Source organism: Oncorhynchus clarkii, chromosome 11 (genome assembly GCF_045791955.1).
Source record: "Oncorhynchus clarkii lewisi isolate Uvic-CL-2024 chromosome 11, UVic_Ocla_1.0, whole genome shotgun sequence".
NCBI classification, from domain to species: domain Eukaryota; kingdom Metazoa; phylum Chordata; class Actinopteri; order Salmoniformes; family Salmonidae; genus Oncorhynchus; species Oncorhynchus clarkii.
Genome location: NC_092157.1, coordinates 7,743,158 through 7,763,596, shown reverse-complemented (window position 1 = coordinate 7,763,596; position 20,439 = coordinate 7,743,158). Strand labels below are relative to the sequence as shown.

At 41.4% G+C, this 20,439-nt stretch overlaps 1 protein-coding gene across 1 annotated transcript in view; it reads left to right on the top strand.

Annotated features, from left to right (window-relative positions):
• The first annotated feature begins 4,865 nt into the window (after window positions 1–4,865).
• The window catches only part of LOC139420145 (reversion-inducing cysteine-rich protein with Kazal motifs-like), an 86,665-nt gene continuing 71,091 nt past the window's right edge, over window positions 4,866–20,439 (top strand). The window contains exon 1 of the mRNA XM_071169924.1: window positions 4,866–5,078. Within this exon, the coding sequence (XP_071026025.1) occupies window positions 5,009–5,078 (70 nt within the window). The 5' untranslated portion in view covers window positions 4,866–5,008. The remainder of the gene's footprint in view (window positions 5,079–20,439) is intronic.

Here is a 20,439-nt window from a genome sequence, read left to right as displayed (position 1 = left end):
AATCAAATCAAACTTATTTAAAGTTAGATTTACTTTAGTCTTATTCTTTTAACTTAGATTTTGGGTTTAGATAAGAGATGTGAATCCAACATATCAATTATTAATTTGTAGACAAACTGGAATTAAAGTCAGACTAAGTCAGTGGCACAAGATATACATCTCCTTCAAATGTTGATATTTCGTTGCATTGACAACAAAACACAATTCAATATGACTTTTGCAATACACTACATAGACTTTTAACTTGTCCACAAGTGATATGTTGGATTCATGTCTCCAACTAAACCAAAAATGCAAGTAAAAGAATAGGATTAAGGGTCTCAGATTAAACTGTCCGAGCATCTCCTTTAAATCTTGATATTTGGTTGCGTTGTCAACCTAAAACAATTCGATATCACTTTTGTAAGACAGTAAATAGCCTAAAGTTAAGGCTACCTTACAAACTAATGTGCAGTTGAAGTCGGAAGTTTACATACACTTAGATTGGAGTCATGAAAACTAGTTTTTCAACCACTACAAGTTTCTTGTTAACAAACTATAGTTTTGGCAAGATGGTTAGGACATCTACTTTGTGCATGACACGAGTAATTTCTCCAACAATTGTTTACAGACAGATTATTTCACTTATAATTCACTGTATCACAATCCCAGTGGTTCAGAAATGTACATACACTAAGTTGACTGTGCCTTTAAACAGCTTGGAAAATTCCTGTAAATTATGTCAAAGCTTTAGAAGCTTCTGATAGGCTAATTGACATCATTTGAGTCAATTGGGGGTGTACCTGTGGATGTATTTCAAGGCCTACCTTCAAACTCAGTGCCACTTTGATTGACATCATGGGAAAATCAAAAGAAATCAGCCAAGACCTCATAATTATTTTTTAGATCCCCACAAGTCTGGTTCCTCCTTGGGAGCAATTCCCAAACGCCTGAAGGTACCACGTTCATCTGTACAAACAATACTATGCAAGTTTAAACACCATGGGACCACGCAGCCGTCATACCACTCAGGAAGGGGACGCATTCTGTCTCCTAGAGATGAACGTACTTTGGTGCGAAAAGTGCAAGTCAATCCCAGAACAACAACAAAGGACCTTGTGAAGATGCTGGAGGAAACAGGTACAAAAGTATCTATATCCACAGTAAAACGAGTCCTATATCGACATAATCTGAAAGGCCGCTCATCAAGGAAATAGCCACTGCTCCAAAACCGCCATAAAAAGCCAGACTACGGTTTGCAACTGCACATGGGGACAAAGATCGTACTTTTTGGAGAAATGTCCTCTCGTCTGGTGAAACAAAAGTAGAACTGTATGGCCGTAATGACCATCGTTATGTTTGGAGCATAAAGGGGGAGGCTTGCAAGCCGAAGAACACCATCCCAACAGTGAAGCACGGGGGTGGCAGCATCATGTTGTGGGGGTGCTTTGCTGCAGGAGGGACTGGTGCACTTCACAAAATAGATGGCAACATGAGGAGGAAAATGATGTGGATATATTGAAGCAACATCTCAAGACATCCGTCAGGAAGTTCAGGCATGGTCGCAAATAGGTCACAAAGCCCTGACCTCAAACCCATAGAAAATTTGTGGGCAGAACTTAAAAAGCGTGTGCGAGCAAGGAGGCCTACAAACTTGACTCAGTTACACCAGGTCTGTCAGGAGGAATTCACCCAACTTATTGTGGGAAGCTTGTAGAAGGCTACCCGAAACATTTGACCCAAGTTTAACAATTTAAAGGCAATGCTACCAACTACTAATTGAGTGTATGTAAACTTCTGACCCACTGGGAATGTTATGAAAGAAATAAAAGCTGAAATAAATAATTCTCTCAACTATTATTCTGACATTTCACATTCTTAAAATAAAGTGGTGATCCTAACTGACCTAAAACAGGGAATTTTTACTAGGATTAAATGTCACAAATTGTGAAAAACTTGAGTTTAAATGTATTTGGCTAAGGTAAACTTCCAACTTCAACAGTAACAGTTTTTATTCAACCTTAAAATTAGTAACTCATACATGGCCACATTTTAAGGTTACTGTACCTATTCATTACCTAGTCATTTGGTTCCACTATTAGATGAAGCGCGGTGAAAACACACATTTGACAATGTATTTCCATTTCAACTTTGTTGTGTCTTTAATTGGTTGAAAATGCAGTGATAACACATTTAGATTACTACTCAAACATAGAATGTCTCAGAGGGAATGTCCAGAGTGGGAATGTCCACAGTGGGAATGTCCATAGTGGGAATGTCCATAGTGGGAATGTCCCAGAGGGAATGTCCACAGCGGGAATGTCCATAGTGGGAATGTCCATAGTGGGAATGTCCATAGTGGGAATGTCCACAGTGGGAATGTCCATGGTGGGAATGTCCACAGTGGGAATGTCCACAGTGGGAATGTCCACAGTGGGAATGTCCATGGTGGGAATGTCCATAGTGGGAATGTCCCAGAGGGAATGTCCACAGCGGGAATGTCCATAGTGGGAATGTCCATAGTGGGAATGTCCATAGTGGGAATGTCCATAGTGGGAATGTCCATGGTGGGAATGTCCATGGTGGGAATGTCCATAGTGGGAATGTCCACAATGGGAATGTCCACGGTGGGAATGTCCATAGTGGGAATGTCCCAGAGGGAATGTCCACATCGGGAATGTCCATATTGGGAATGTCCCAGAGGGAATGTCCACATCGGGAATGTCCATATTGGGAATGTCCCAGAGGGAATGTCCATAGTGGGAATGTCCATAGTGGGAATGTCCCAGAGGGAATGTCCACAGTGGGAATGTCCATAGTGGGAATGTCCACAGTGGGAATGTCCATAGTGGGAATGTCCCAGAGGGAATGTCTACAGTGGGAATGTCCATAGTGGGAATGTCCACAGTGGGAATGTCCATAGTGGGAATGTCCCAGAGGGAATGTCCCAGAGGGAATGTCCATAGTGGGAATGTCCACAGTGGGAATGTCCATAGTGGGAATGTCCATAGTGGGAATGTCCATAGTGGGAATGTCCACAGTGGGAATGTCCATAGTGGGAATGTCCATAGTGGGAATGTCCACAGTGGGAATGTCCACAGTGGGAATGTCCACAGTGGGAATGTCCACAGTGGGAATGTCCACAGTGGGAATGTCCATAGTGGGAGCAGCAGCAGGGGGGGGGGGGGGTGAGAAGTGAATGAAACAATAATAAGGGATGGGCAACATTGATGGGGGTGGGGGCCACAGTGGCTCCCGGGTCCCCCTATTTTAGCAGCCCTCCTCTTGACAGTGAAGAGAAAACGTTTGAAGTTAAACAGTTAATTGCCTGCAATTCTACACATTTTGCCATAAGATGTGGAGACAAATGTTTGCAGCTGTTAATAAGAGTATTTGACGAGGCCGCATATCGTCCATGACAAACGCATCATCAGTAACATTCCACCGTGACGGCTTCACTGCAGTAACGTTGCGCTGGCTAAAAGGAAAAGAACACGTAGGACTCTTGTCAGGCTTTTGTCACATCTAATCTCCCATGTCAATGAGAGGCCCAGACCCTTTTGTGTGGTGCGGAGTGCAAATCTGTACATGAAGGACGGGTGGACAACCCCCCCCCCCCCTCCCCTTGGCGGAGGTCAGACGAATAGAACGATCTCCCCAGAGCTGGGAGGATGATAGGGGACTGGAGTCAGCCCTGTGGCCTCTTGATGTCCATCACACCTCTGCCACTGTGTATTCTGTCTCTCCGTGGGGCCCAGTGCAGGTCAGTGGAAGTCATGTGACCTTTAGTGGCGTAAATTGAATTCCATCAAACTTTATTTAAACATCAATGGGAATTGTTTATACTAGGTGACGTTGTGTGTGTGTGCAAATACGTGACGTTGATACATTAATCTACCGTAATATCTTCATTCAAGAAAAAAACATTTGACATTTTATTTTATTTTTTAACTACAGAAAGTGTATAAATGCAGGAAACTATTAGAGTCAGAAGAATCCCATGGCAAAGCACAGCAGACTTGACCCAGGCAAGGCAGCTGAACTGAAGCAGTCCTTTTCGTTCAGTCATACGAGCCCTGGGGCCAGGGTAGCAGAGGATGGTTCATCCTCTCAACATTAGCCCCATTGTGAGTGCAGAGCGCCTGGGTGACCGTGCTAAATGCAGTGTTGTTGTTTTTCATTATAACGTATTATATTTCATTATATCTCCCCTAATCAGTTGTCTCAATATGGCTGACATGGTTGCTTCCCCAGGTATAGGCCGTCATCGTTGATTTTGATGGTCAAACATATTGTTATTTTATGTCGTTCACTGTGCTACCCATTTTATAGTGTATTGCAGAATAAACAGTTGCTTTGCTGGAGAATCATGATGACTTATATTTCAAACTTTTATATGAAACAATGTGCTGAAAACTCTGTGTGAATGAACAAAAACATTGAAATTGTTTGTCTGTGGAAGAATGAAAGTTAACATTTTATGACAAAAAGATATGCATATATTTCTAGGCATCACCTTGACTCCAATATATATATATATATATATATATATATATATATATATATATATATATATATATATATATATATATATATATATTTTTTTTTTTTTATTCAACCTTTATTTAATTAGGCAAGTCAGTTTTAAGAACTAATTATTATTTACAATGACGACCTAAAATAGCCTAATTGACTGACGTCTGTGGATTTCAACTGAAAACATTTTAAGCCATTTTACCGCACGCATGCATTAATAACGGTGTTATCATACTGTTCTCATGTCACCGTTAACCCGGTCCTCTTGTGACCGGTGGGCGTTACCCCGTCCGCGCATGCCCAGTATGTTCTGCGTGTGACCATAGGGCCAGAAGTTCTCTTTCTCATCCACAGTTCTCGGCCTGCACATGAGCGGATCACCAGAGAGCCGCAGTCGCTGATGTCGCCGATAGAGAAGGTCTCATGGAGCTTATCAAAGCGGCAGTGTTTTTGTTGTATTTTCCTTCACAATGCACTTTAGGATTTCAATAAGATGTATGTGTGTTTTGAGATAGTGACTTTTCTTCTCGCGTTCAACTTCTACGATTTGGTTCTTACTCAGGGTAAGTCTCCTGTTGGTTTTTTCTTATTTCGCTAAACGTTTCATACAGTAATTGTCCTGTGTTTAAGTCCATTGTTGTGCTCTTAGGGGTTGTAATTGTTTCAAAACATGCAAGCTATATACAATGGTAAAGTTCGCTTAGCTGAGAACAAATAATTGTAGGGGACGCAAGTATTCAGTGCGCTGAGGTTGACTTTTTGATTCACTCCTACGGCGTAGCCTACAGTCCGCATCTTGCAATATGAGCGACCAACAACCGTTGTACAGATTTATTAATAACAGAATAGACCATACTTTGTGTTTTCTAACGGTAGCCTACTTTGTATTGATATAGTTTTTACTCTTATTTTGGAGGGAATACAGTAAGTCACTTTCCATATAGGTTTCCATTGTGAACTTGATATCCGTCATATTTCTCCACATTGTATCACGCTGGTTTTCTTACTCAATTTCTTACCAATTGTATCACGTAAATGGGGAGGGTCGCTTTACCGGTGATGGAGCTGTAACCAGCCCATAGCTTGTAGCCTATACCGGTGATGGACTTGTAACCAGCCCATAGCTTGTAGCCTATACCGGTGATGGAGCTGTAACCAGCCCGTAGCTTGTAGCCTATACCGGTGATGGAGCTGTAACCAGCCCGTAGCTTGGAGCCTATACCGGTGATGGAGCTGTAACCAGCCCATAGCTTGGAGCCTATACCGGTGATGGAGCTGTAACCAGCCCATAGCTTGTAGCCTATACCGGTGATGGAGCTGTAACCAGCCCGTAGCTTGGAGCCTATACCGGTGATGGAGCTGTAACCAGCCCGTAGCTTGGAGCCTATACCGGTGATGGAGCTGTAACCAGCCCGTAGCTTGGAGCCTATACCGGTGATGGAGCTGTAACCAGCCCGTAGCTTGGAGCCTATACCGGTGATGGAGCTGTAACCAGCCCATAGCTTGTAGCCTATACCGGTGATGGAGCTTTAACCAGCCCGTAGCTTGTAGCCTATACCGGTGATGGAGCTGTAACCAGCCCGTAGCTTGGAGCCTATACCGGTGATGGAGCTGTAACCAGCCCATAGCTTGTAGCCTATACCGGTGATGGAGCTGTAACCAGCCCGTAGCTTGGAGCCTATACCGGTGATGGAGCTGTAACCAGCCCATAGCTTGGAGCCTATACCGGTGATGGAGCTGTAACCAGCCCGTAGCTTGTAGCCTATACCGGTGATGGAGCTGTAACATAGCACGTTGTGTTCATGACATTAAATCATGTAATACGTGTTACGTTGTTGCTCATCGGTGAGAATAGCCTGTGTATGAGTCTACAGTAGATGAGTGCTCCCACAAGAGTATAGCTAGATATCGTTGATGTTAAATCTCAACGTTTTACTTGTTAGGTAATAATATGGCTAAACATTTGACACACGAATCAAGTGTATGACAATGATGAGCTGCTGATCCTTCACACCAGGCAATTAGCAAATACAGAGGTGTACTTACACTTGTATTGGTGTTAGAGGTCTGCCCTTGACTTTGCTTAAGTCATTGAATAAGGCAATAGTTGTTGTATGTTGACATGTGTCACACTTTAACAATGTGTTAACCAGTTGGCGCACCCACGTTTCAACATGTTGGCATACAGTAGGCGTACCCTTTAAAAGTTACTCGTCAATATTCATTTGTCCGACATCATTCAGCTGATTCCTCAATCGTTACGGATGGGGTTAGTTGGCAGCGGCAGCTATTAATTCGCATCTGGCGGTGTGGAGACTTTGATGTTGAGAAAATTGCTGTTTGTCCACATGCGCTCAGGATGTGGATTACTCCGCGTAAAATATCGCTTTAAACTTACTGACACAAGACATCTGTCACGGTGTGCGTCGAAGATGAAAGAACATCGCTTAGAACTTCAGTTGGGAACAATGATGTATGTAAAACCTAGATTGCTAATGCTATGTATTGGCCAATGAAAGGCTTTGAAGTCGGTGGGCCATATTGGCACTCCCCAGAAGACGCAGACCTACATAGGAATGACTGGAATTCTACAGTATTTAAATTAAATGTTTTAAGGACAATCCATTTACTATTTAAGTATTTTTGGTTGTATTGGGGACAGTAACACTGTTACTTAAAAATATATATGTTTCTATATATATTTTATGTTTAGCTCACTTAATATAATTTAAAAGTTTGCATTAAGGTGTCTGTAATAGAATATACTTGGCAAAAACGAATATAGACATTAATGAATGCATTTCTATAGCTTCCAAAATATTTTTAACACGGTAGGGGAGTGCCAAGATGGAGGTGCGGTGGCTTCAAAACAGTGCACCCTGTCAGTCATCTAGTCTTGATATAAATCATTGGTTTGGACCCATATTTGCAAGCTGACATTATGTAGAGGACAAAGTCGCCTACACACAGGGCCTTTTTTTTTAAAGTTCTAAAATGGGAATGATAGTGGTCTCGCACCTTGGGAACATCTGTGCAACTAGTTTGATCCCTTCCAGACCACTACACTGCCTCAAGATAATGGTTTTCTCATTGTCCAACTCCCTCCGTTACTTCATGTAAAAAGAAATGTCCCCGGTTAGCTAAAACTATCTCTCACTTTCCCTTTTAGTATCTTTTCAAGCGTCCGCTATTGAGACTAGGCATCCCTTTTTTAATCTGCAATCAATTTAACCTTTCAAGAGAACCACAACGGAAATAAGTCCCCAGACTTTATTGTGTGTTGTCCTCGATGATTTAACAACGGAAATAAGTCCCAGACTTTATTGTGTGTTGTCCTCGATGATTTAACAACGGAAATAAGTCCCTGACTTTATTGTGTGTGTTGTCCTCAATGTTTTAACAATGGAAATAAGTCCCAGACTTTATTGTGTGTTGTCCTCGATGATTTAACAACGGAAATAAGTCCCCAGACTTTATTGTGTGTTGTCCTCAATGTTTTAACAATGGAAATAAGTCCCTGACTTTATTGTGTGTGTTGTCCTCAATGTTTTAACAATGGAAATAAGTCCCAGACTTTATTGTGTGTTGTCCTCGATGTTTTAACAATGGAAATAAGTCCCCAGACTTTATTGTGTGTTGTCCTCAATGTTTTAACAATGGAAATAAGTCCCCAGACTTTATTGTGTGTGTTGTCCTCAATGATTTAACAACGGAAATAAGTCCCAGACTTTATTGTGTGTTGTCCTCGATGATTTAACAACGGAAATAAGTCCCAGACTTTATTGTGTGTGTTGTCCTCGATGTTTTAACAACGGAAATAAGTCCCAGACTTTATTGTGTGTTGTCCTCGATGATTTAACAATGGAAATAAGTCCCCAGACTTTATTGTGTGTGTTGTCCTCGATGATTTAACTATGGAAATAAGTCCCCAGACTTTATTGTGTGTTGTCCTCAATGTTTTAACAATGGAAATAAGTCCCAGACTTTATTGTGTGTTGTCCTCAATGTTTTAACAATGGAAATAAGTCCCTGACTTTATTGTGTGTTGTCCTCAATGATTTAACAACGGAAATAAGTCCCAGACTTTATTGTGTGTTGTCCTCAATGTTTTAACAATGGAAATAAGTCCCCAGACTTTATTGTGTGTGTTGTCCTCGTTGTTTTAACAACGGAAATAAGTCCCAGACTTTATTGTGTGTTGTCCTCGATGATTTAACAATGGAAATAAGTCCCCAGACTTTATTGTGTGTGTTGTCCTCGATGATTTAACTATGGAAATAAGTCCCCAGACTTTATTGTGTGTTGTCCTCGATGATTTAACAATGGAAATAAGTCCCCAGACTTTATTGTGTGTTGTCCTCGATGATTTAACAATGGAAATAAGTCCCCAGACTTTATTGTGTGTTGTCCTCGATGATTTAACAACGGAAATAAGTCCCAGACTTTATTGTGTGTTGTCCTCAATGTTTTAACTATGGAAATAAGTCCCCAGACCTGTTTTAAAAAATATATTTTAGTACATTTTTTACCCCTTTTTCTCCCCAATTTCGTGGTATCCAATTGTTTTACTATCTTGTCTCATCGCTACAACTCCCGTACGGGCTCGGGAGAAACGAAGGTTGAAAGTCATGCGTCCTCCGATACACAACCCAACCAAGCCGCACTGCTTCTTAACACAGCGTGCATCCAACCCGGAAGCCAGCCGCACCAATGTGTCGGAGGAAACACTGTGCCCCTAGCGACCTGGTCAGCGTGCACTGCGCCCGGCCTGCCACAGGAGTCGCTAGTGCGCGATGAGATAAGGATATCCCTACCGGACAAACCCTCCCTAACCCAGACGACGCTAGGCCAATTGTGCATCGCCCCACGGTCCTCCCGGTCGCGGCCGGTTACAACAGAGCCTGGGCGAGAACCCAGAGTCTCTGATGGCAAAGCTGGCGCTGCAGTACGGCACCCTTAACCACTGCGCCACCCGGGAGGCCTTGTCCGTGATAATTTAACAATGGAAATAAGTCCCAGACTTTGTGTGTTGTCCTTGATGTTTTAACAATGGAAATAAGTCCCCAGACTTTGTGTGTTATCCTCCATGATTTAACCTCTTGGATCTCCCCATACCGGATCCGGTATCAGGAATACAGACTCAAGCTCATTACCATAACTAGCTCCCCGGCACATAAACTATAGCAACATAGATACTGGAGACTGAGACAGTGGGATGTCGGGGACACTGTGGCCCCATCAGACGATACCCCCGGACAGGACCAACCAGGCAAGATATAATCCCTCCGACTTTGCCAAAGCACAGCCCCCCACAGCACTAGAGGGATATCAACAGACCAACTTACTACCCTAAGGCAAGGCTGAGTAAAGCCCACGAAGATCTCCTCCACCGCACGAGGGGGCACAAAACAAGTAGATTGGATTTGAATAAGCCCAGAGCAGACTGTCTGACCAGCAGGCTCAGAGGCTGGCCGCAACAGCAGGATATTATATAATAGAACAAGATGTGCTCCTTGTTTGATCGCTTGCCAAAAAAAAGACACTGAACTGATTCTATCACCACTACCAATCCTTCCCTCAACACACACACAAACACACACACACACACACACACACACACACACACACACACACACACACTCTCATGCACAAATGCACACACACACCACTTCCCTTCTTTCCCCTCTACCTGGACGCTTGTTAATTTACTCTATCCGTCTCCGTACTAGAGGTCGACTGATTATGATTTTTCAACGCCGATACCGATTATTGGAGGACCAAAAAAGCCAATAACGAATAATCGGCCGATTTTTATATATATTTGTAGTAATGACAATTACAACAATACTGAATGAACACTTTTATTTTAACTTAATATAATACTTAATATAATATAATATAATAAAATCTATTTAGTCTCAAATAAATAATGAAACATGTTTAATTTGGTTTAAATTATGAAAAAACAAAGTGTTGGAGAAGAAAGTAAAAGTGCAATATGTGCCATGTAAAAAAAGCTAACGTTTCAGTTCCTTGCTCAGAACATGAGAACATATGAAAGCTGGTGGTTCCTTTTAACATGAGTCTTCAATATTCACAGTTAAGAAGATTTAGGTTGTAGTTATTATAGGAGTTATAGGACTATTTCTCTATACCATTTGTATTTCATATACCTTTGACTACTGGATGTTCTTATAGGCACTATAGTATTGCCAGCCTAATCTTGGGAGTTGATCGGCTTGAAGTCATAAACAATGCTGTGAAGCAAGCATTGCTAAGAGCTGCTGGCAAATGCAGGAAAGTGCTGTTTGAATGAATGCTTATGAGCCTGCTGCTGCCTACCACCGCTCAGTCAGACTGCTATATCAAATAGCAAATCATAGACTTAATTATAATATAATAAACACACAGGAATACGAGTCTTAGGTCATTAATATGGTCAAATCCGGAAACGATCATTTCAAAAACCAAATGTTTATTCTTTCAGTGAAATACGGGACCGTTCCGTATTTTATCAAACAGGTGGCAACCCTAAGTCTAAATATTGCTGTTACATTGCACAACCTTCAATGTTATGTCATAATTACGTAAAATTCTGGCAAATTAATTACAGTCTTTGTTAGGAAGAAATGGTCTTCACACAAGTTCGCAACGAGCCAGGCGGCCCAAACTGCTGCATATAGCCTGACTCTGCTTACACTGAATGCAAGAGAAGTGACCCTAGTTAATATTGCCTAAGTTAATATTTCTTAACTAAATATGCAGGTTTAAAAATATATAATTGTGTATTGATTTTAAGAAAGGCGTTGGTGTTTATGGTTTGGTTCATTGGTGCTGCAACGATTGTGGTTTTTTTCGCGAATGTGCTTTTGATAAATTAACAGGCACCGCATTGATTATATGCAACGCAGGACAAGCTAGTTAACCTAGTAATATCATCCACCATATGTAGTTAACTAGTGATTATGTGAAGATTGATTGTTTTTTATAAGATAAGTTTAATGCTAGCTAGCATTTTACCGTGGCTCCCTTGCGGCACTCGCGTAACAGGTGGTCAGCCTGCCCCCCAGTCTCCTCGTGGACTGCAATGTAATCAGCGACCAAAAATGACGATTACCGATTTGTTATGAAAACTTGAAATCGGCCCTAATTAATCGGCCATGCCGATTGGTCGACCTCTAATGTGTACTATTTCCATGAATCCCAATTTTTTAAAGTTTAGTTTTTGCGTCTTTTACTTTCGGTTTTGAACATCAGCTTCAAACAGCGGGAAAACAGTATTTTTGGTGTCACAGCGGTGTAGATGGTACTAGATGGTACTATGATGGTACTATGATGGTACTAGATGGTACTATGATTCTCTACACTACACTCGCTGGTTTTGTCACATTATCTGAAATTAGGCTGAACTATTAGAATGTTTGCAACCAGAAAATGGTGGAGCAATTTCTGTATAGTGCATCTTTAACGTCGCAGTTGAAATCGCTCGTAGTCTTAACGGATGCCTCAGACCTCTCGTAGTTTAGCTCAGTGAGTCGTTAGATCACCATGTGCACTAGCGAGTCACTTTCCACACAGAAAATCTCTGCTAAACGTATGAGTATCTGAGACAGCCTGATAGTCGAAGTCAAATATAAATAGCCTAAAATGTTTGCAATGTTATTAACAAGCGAAGCAAGGATGGCCACAATTTGTTTTATGAAAACGTGATAACCGAATTATATTAAAGCTAGATTATTAGCCTGAATATTGACCTCACTTTCATGTATGTGCAATCGATAGAACTACCTAGTATTAAACCATTAGGCTACATCTGAACTGCTTCAATGTTCATACCAAGGCTACTATTATCTCAAAGCTCACACTCACTGTAGCCTAACTAATAATCTAAAGGTCAACATATTAGGTATATGGCAACGTCGATTAACTTATTTTAATTGTTTAATTATTGAATTGTTTTGACTTTGGCTTTATTCATTCGTGTTCAGAGTTTATCCAAACTGAAGAAATGCATCATTTACATAATCAAAATACCAATAAAAAAAAACATTTAGAATACAGAACACATGGCCAACATAATACAAACACTTAGAATACAGAACACATGGCCAACATAAAACAAACACTTAGAATACAGAACACATGGCCAACATAATACAAACACTTAGAATACAGAACACATGGCCAACATAAAACAAACACTTAGAATAAAGAACACATGGCCAATATAATACAAACACTTAGAATACAGAACACATGGCAAACATAATACAAACACTTAGAATACAGAACACATGGCCAACATAATACAAACACTTATAATACAGAACACATGGCCAACATAATACAAACACTTAGAATACAGAACACATGGCCAACATAGTACAAACACTTATAATACAGAACACATGGCAAATATAATACAAACATTTAGAGTACAGAACACATGGCCAACATTATACAAACACTTAGAATACAGAACAGATGGCAAACATAATACAAACACTTAGAATACAGAACACATGGCCAATATAATACAAACACTTAGAATACAGAACACATGGACAACATAATACAAACACTTAGAATACAGAACACATGGCCAATATAATACAAACACTTAGAATACAGAACACATGGACAACATAATACAAACACTTAGAATACAGAACAGATGGCCAATATAATACAAACACTTAGAATACAGAACACATGGCCAATATAATACAAACACTTAGAATACAGAACACATGGCCAATATAATACAAACACTTAGAATACAGAACACATGGCCAATATAATACAAACACTTAGAATACAGAACACATGGACAACATAATACAAACACTTAGAATACAGAACACATGGCAAACATTATACAAACACTTAGAATACAGAACACATGGCCAACATAATACAACACTTAGAATACAGAACACATGGCTAACATTATACAAACACTTAGAATACAGAACACATGGCCAACATAATACAAATACTTAGAATACAGAACACATGGCAAACATAATACAAACATTTAGAGTACAGAACACATGGCCAACATTATACAAACACTTAGAATACAGAACACATGGCAAACATAATACAAACACTTAGAATACAGAACAGATGGCCAATATAATACAAACACTTAGAATACAGAACACATGGCCAATATAATACAAACACTTAGAATACAGAACACATGGACAACATAATACAAACACTTAGAATACAGAACACATAGCCAATATAATACAAACACTTAGAATACAGAACACATGGACAACATAATACAAACACTTAGAATACAGAACACATGGCCAACATAATACAAACAATTAGAATACAGAACACATGGCCAACATAATACAAACACTTAGAATACAGAACACATGGCCAATATAATACAAACACTTAGAATACAGAACACATGGCCAACATAATACAAACAATTAGAATACAGAACACATGGCCAACATAATACAAACACTTAGAATACAGAACACATGGCCAATATAATACAAACACTTAGAATACAGAACACATGGCCAACATAATACAAACACTTAGAATACAGAACACATGGACAACATAATATAAACACAATAGACTAGAAAACATGTCTTCTCTTGATGGGAAACTGCATTGTGTAAAAAAAAATATGACTTTGAATAGGCATAAATCATTTAAGAGCTACAGCAAACTCTTTAGTCTATATTCTGGAAGAATGTTCAGCACGGGACAGCTCCTGTAACGAGACAGTTAAGTGTCCCCTTTGTAACAAGTGCACTGCTTGTTTTTTTGGGTGGTAAATTGGTGTGAAATCTTCAGCCTTTAGTTTTACGATGCATCGTTAAAACTCTCGTAAGTCTAAGTTCCATGGCTTTTGGGAAACCGGGCCCCGGAGCACACATAGACCTGCTGATCACACTGGCTGTCTTTACCTAGCCAGAACCACTGTCACGAAGGTTTTCTCCTGTCATGTTATGGTAGAATAGTCCAAACCTTATGTGCTTATGTAGATAATGTGAAGTCAGGCATGCATGCACAGAAATGTGTTATGTTGTTGTTCCCAAAAGGACAGGAGCACTTACTGTCGGGTCTTGGCTGAATTCTTGTGGGCTGTGGTGGGCGTTGTGGCTCAACGCATTGTGATTGTGTTTGTTGAATTCCAGAACCTGCGTTTGATGACCCAAAAAGTGGGTCATCAATCGTGGTTGAACATTAAAAGGATATTTTTGGCAATTATCTACTTCCCAAGAGTCAGATTAACTTGTGGATACAATTTTCATGTCTCTGTGTCCAGTAGGAAGGAAGTTAGTGGTAGTTTTGCAAGCCAATGGCAATAACTGTAAATCTGTGGGTATCTGCTAGCATGCTAGCAGATGCCCTAGACTTCCAGTCATTATACTAACACTGGTTAGCAACTCCCTTTAAACTGCGAATCCCAAAGTATCCATTTAAGGAACCACCATGTTTGGAGATCAGAAATGAAATCAATCAAATGTATTTAGAAAGCTATTTTTACATCAGCAGATGTCACAAAGTGCTTGTACAGAATCCCAGCCTAAAACCCCAAACAGCAAGCAACACAGATGTAGAAGGCCTGTTGTTTTGTTTTTGAAGATTGTATTGTGCCAGGAGCAGTGTGATTGGTAATTGCTGTATTTCTTATTTGTTGCTATGAGGTTCCTAAATGGAAGTTGATGGATTTAGACTGGACCCTGATTATGGATCAGTCATCCATCTGATTTTTAGCTCAGAGACACATCACTATATCACTCTCTTCCCTCTGGTTGTTTTACGAGTCTCTCAATCCTCACAGATGTCATTTAAAACAGCTGGAGGAAGATATTAGCAGTGACAAAGCCTTAGGTTGTTGTTATCTAGCACTTCATCCATCATGTAGCTTTCATTTATCCATTTAGAACTTTGTTGGAAGACATTTTGTTTTTTAAATGTCTTCAATGGAACCAACTTTTATAGATGCAAGAAACTACTTATGGCCTTTCATGCTTTCAAAACCCAAATACATTCTCTTTAGCTGGTTTCTTATTGATCTTGCGTGATGGAGGGACACGGACTGTTGCCAAATAATTTAACAGCCCAGCATGCGTAATAAACACACATTCTTGTTGTAATTTGACCGTTGTTTGTCTATTTTGTAGTTACTCTGTTAAGACACTTCAATGAGGGGAATCAAATACACAAATTTTTGCATTAGTCAGTTGAATAATTACAAGGACGTTTATTTATCAACCACTGATATGAGAAGATTTGGCTTCCATGGATCAGGAGTTATAATGATAATATGAATATTCTCTATTCATTCACGTGTTGATTTGAATAAGTGGAGTCTGCTGCTCTTAGTCCTATTATACACCACATACCTACAGTTGAAGTCGGAAGTTTACATACACCTCAGCCAAATACATTTAAACTCAGTTTTTCACAATTCCTGACATTTAATCCTAGTAAATATTCCCTGTTTTAGGTCAGTTAGGATCACCACTTTATTTTAAGAATGTGAAATGTCAGAATAGTAGAAAGGATGATTTATTTCAGCTTTTGTTTCTTTCATCACATTCCCAGTGGGTCAGAAATTTACATACACTCAATTAGTATTTGGTAGCATTGCCTTTAAATTGTTTAACTTGGGTCAAACGTTTCGGATAGCCTTCCACAAGCTTCCCACAATAAGTTAGGTGAATTTTGGCCAATTCCTCCTGACAGAGCTGGTGTAACTGAGTCAGGTTTGTAGGCCTCCTTGCTCGCACACACTTTTTCTGTTCTGCCCACACCTTTTCTATAGGATTGAGGTCAGGGCTTTGTGATGGCCATTCCAATACCTTGACTTTGTTGTCCTTAAGCCATTTTCCCACAACTTTGGAAGTATGCTTGGGGTCATTTGTCCATTTGGAAGACTCATTTGCGACCAAGCTTTGACTTCTTGACTGATGTCTTGAGATGTTGCTTCAATATATCCACATAATTTTTCTACCTCATGACGCCATCTATTTTGTGAAGTGCACCAGTCCCTCCTGCAGCAAAGCACCCCCACAACATGATGCTGCCATCCCCGTGCTTCACGGTTGGGATGGTGTTCTTTGGCTTGCAAGCCTTCCCCTTTTTTCTCCAAACATAATAATGGTCAATATGGCCAAATAGTTCTATTTTGTCCTCAGACCAGAGGACATTTCTCCAAAAGTACAATCTTTGTCCCCATGTGCAGTTGCAAACCGTAGTCTGGCTTTTTTTAATGGCGGTTTTGGAGCAGTGGCTTCTTCCTTGATGAGCGGCCTCTCAGGTTATGTTGATATAGGACTAATTTTTACTGTGGATATAGATATTTTTGTAATTGTTTTTCTTCTAGCATCTTCACAAGGTCCTTTGCTGTTGTTCTGGGATTGATTTAGAATTTTCGCACCAAAGTACGTTCATCTCTAGGAGACATAAGACATGCCGGCTGCGTTGTCCCATGGTGTACAGATGAACATGGTACCTTCAGACATTTGGAAATTGCTCCCAATGATGAACCAGACTTGTGGAGGTCTACAATTTTTTTTCTGAGGTCTTTTGATTTCTTTTCATTTTCCCATGATCTCAAGAAAAGAGGCACTGAGTTTGAAGGTAGGCCTTGAAATAAATCCACAGGTACACCCCCAATCAAATGATGTCAATTAGCCTATCAGATGCTTCTAAAGCCATGACATAATTTCCTTGAATTTTCCAAGCTGTTTAAAGACACAGTCAACTTAGTGTATGTAAACGTTTGACCCACTGTTATTGTGATACAGTGAATTATAAGTGAAGTAATCTGTCTGTAAACAGTTGTTGGAAAAATTACTTGTGTCATGCACAAAGTAGATGTCCTAACCGACTTGCCAAAACTATAGTTTGTTAACAAGACATTTGTGAAGTGGTTGAAAAACATTTTTTTATAACTCCAACATAAGTGTATGTAAACTTCCGACTTCATCTGTACAGTATATGTGCATACAATACATATACACTACATGATGTCTCATTCCAAAATCATGGCCATTAATATGGAGTTGGTCCCCCCCCTTTGCTGCTATAACAGCCTCCACTCTTCTGGGAAGGCTTTCCACCAGATGTTGGAACATTGCTGCAGGACTTGCTTCCATTCAGCCACATAGTGAAGTCGGGCACTGATGTTGGGCGATTAGGCAGTCGGCGTTCCAATTCATCCCAAAGGTGTTCGTTGGGGTTGAGGTCAGGACCCTGTGCAGGCCAGTCAAGTTTTTCTCACCGATCTCGACAAACCATTTCTGTATGGACCTCACGTGGTGCACGGGGGCATTGTCATGCTGAAACAGGAAAGGGACTTCCCCAAACTGTTGCCACAAAGTTGGAAGCAGTTTGCATTATGTATCGGGGCAGGTAGCGTTCTCCTGGCATCCGCCAAACCCAGATTTGTCCGTCGGACTACCAGATGGTGAGGCGTGATTCATCATTCCAGAGAACGTGTTTTCACTGGTCCAGAGTACAATAGAAGCGAGCTTTACACCACTCCAGCCGACACTTGGCAGTGATCTTAGGCTTGTGTGCGGCCATGGAAACCCATTTCATGAAGCTCCTGACATTGTTTCTAGAGGCAGTTTGGAACTCAGTCGTGAGTGTTGCAACCGAGGACAGATCATTTTTACACGCTACGAGCTTCAGCACTTTGGGGTCCCGTTCTGTGAGCTTGTGTGGCCTACCACTTCGCGGCTGAGCCTTTGTTGCTCCTAGATGTTTCCACCATAACAGCACTTACAGTTGACCGGGTCAACTCTAGCAAGGCAGAAATTTGACGAACTGACTTGTTGGAAAGGTGGCATCCTATGACGGTTTCAAGTTTAAATTCGCTGATCTCTTCAGTAGGCCATTCTACTGCCAATGTTTGTCTATGGTGATTGCATGGCTGTGTGCTCGATTTTATATACCTGTCAGCAACGGTGTATAAGGGCCTATATATATATATTAATGCAGTTGATACAAATGCAGTATTTTCATTGAATAGAAAATAGAGGGTTCAGACTGCCACTGAGGAATACGGGAGCAACCCAAACATCAGACAAGTATCCATGACTATTCACCATTGTGTTTGTGTTTGTTATAGATGGTGAGAGGAGGACAGCCTAGGCTGAGTTCTGAGACATAATAGTGGCGATTATGAGATTACAAAGTATATTTTTTGTCTCTGCTTGTTATATTATTGACATTTTTGGGTCTGGAGAGAAATAACACAAAAAGACAAGGCAACCTCCACAAGAGTGTCCACGCAGGAAGCAGACTGGCAGGAAACGTGGAGCAGTGTTTTTGGGGCCCGCGTATTGAAATTCCACTCTTCACCGGCAGCTATATGTTTCAGCCAGGGCTAGCACTTCTGCCATTTCGTTTGAAGCCCACAGAAAACCTAGAAACAACTTTCATCGGACCGTAGGAAGGTAGTGAGCAAAAAATGCAGCCATCTTTGGCCGGCCAGCAATCAACACACACTCCAACTGTCAGAACCCGGATTCACTAAAACATCTCAGAGCAAGAGTGCTGATCCCAGATCAGGTTTATTATGCTCTAAAAGGCTAAACTGATCCTAGATCAGTACTCATATCCTGAGATGCTATGTGAATACAGGCATACATACTGTAAGCTAAGCAAAGAAAACAGCTGAATAAAGCAACTGAACCAACCAAGGCCCCGGCCAGCCCACTAGAGAAAGACAGACACAACACTGGCCTGTCTCAGTCTGGCTGGTGCCAAGACTCCAGCATCAAACAGATTGGTGGTGTGGACCTAGGGGTTTTACTCCAACCGCACAGGGCCACATAGCTACTGTACTCACCCACACATTACAGAGGCCTGGGTGAGCAACAGAGCCATAGAAATACAATACAGGCATTTGGCAGCGTTTCAAATGGGGACTTTTTACAGGTGCCATGTTGGCACATTCTGGCATGAATGTCAATTGGATTGTTATTGTCATGGAACTATGGAGGATAGTGTGTTGAACTCTATCTATAGGCCTGGGTGAGACTAGTTAATGTAGCTGTAGTGGCTTAAAGATGGACGTCTCACACTGCATGTCTATCAGCATTTAATTCTACATATTTTACATATTTGTCAAAATGACTCTTGGTCAGAGGTTTGTAATTTTCTCAGTGGGCCCTAATACTGTACTATTATAGTGCCCGTTTCCCTCCTCCCTCCCTCCTTCCTCCCTCCTTCCTCCCTCCTCCCTCTCTCCTCCCTCTCTCCTTCCTCCCTCCTCACTCCCTCCTCACTCCCTCCTCACTCCCCCATCCCTCCCTCCTTCCTCCCTCCTTCCTCCCTCCCTCCTTCTTCCTTCCTTCCTTCCTTCCTTCCTTCCTTCCTTCCTTCCTTCCTTCCTTCCTTCCTCCCTCCTCCCTCTCTCCTCCCTCTCTCCTTCCTCCCTCCTCACTCCCTCCTTCCTCCCTCCTCACTCCCTCCTCACTCCCTCCTCCCTCTCTCCTTCCTCCCTCTTCCCTCTCTCCTTCCTCCCTCCTCACTCCCTCCTCCCTCTCTCCTCCCTCTCTCCTTCCTCCCTCCTCACTCCCTCCCTCCTTCCTCCCTCCTCACTCCCTCCCTCCTCCCTCTCTCCTTCCTCCCTCCTCACTCCCTCCTCCCTCTCTCCTTCCTCCCTCCTCCCTCTCTCCTTCCTCCTCCTTCTTCCCTTCTTGTGCCCTTTTTCCTCCCCCTTTCCTCTCTCCTTATTCCCTCCGTACTCCCCTTTCCTCTCTCCTTATTCCCTCCGTACTCCCCTTTCCTCTCTCCTTATTCCCTCCGTACTCCCCTTTCCTCTCTCCTTATTGCCTCCGTACTCCCCTTTCCTCTCTCCTTATTCCCTCCGTACTCCCCTTTCCTCTCTCCTTATTCCCTCCGTACTCCCCTTTCCTC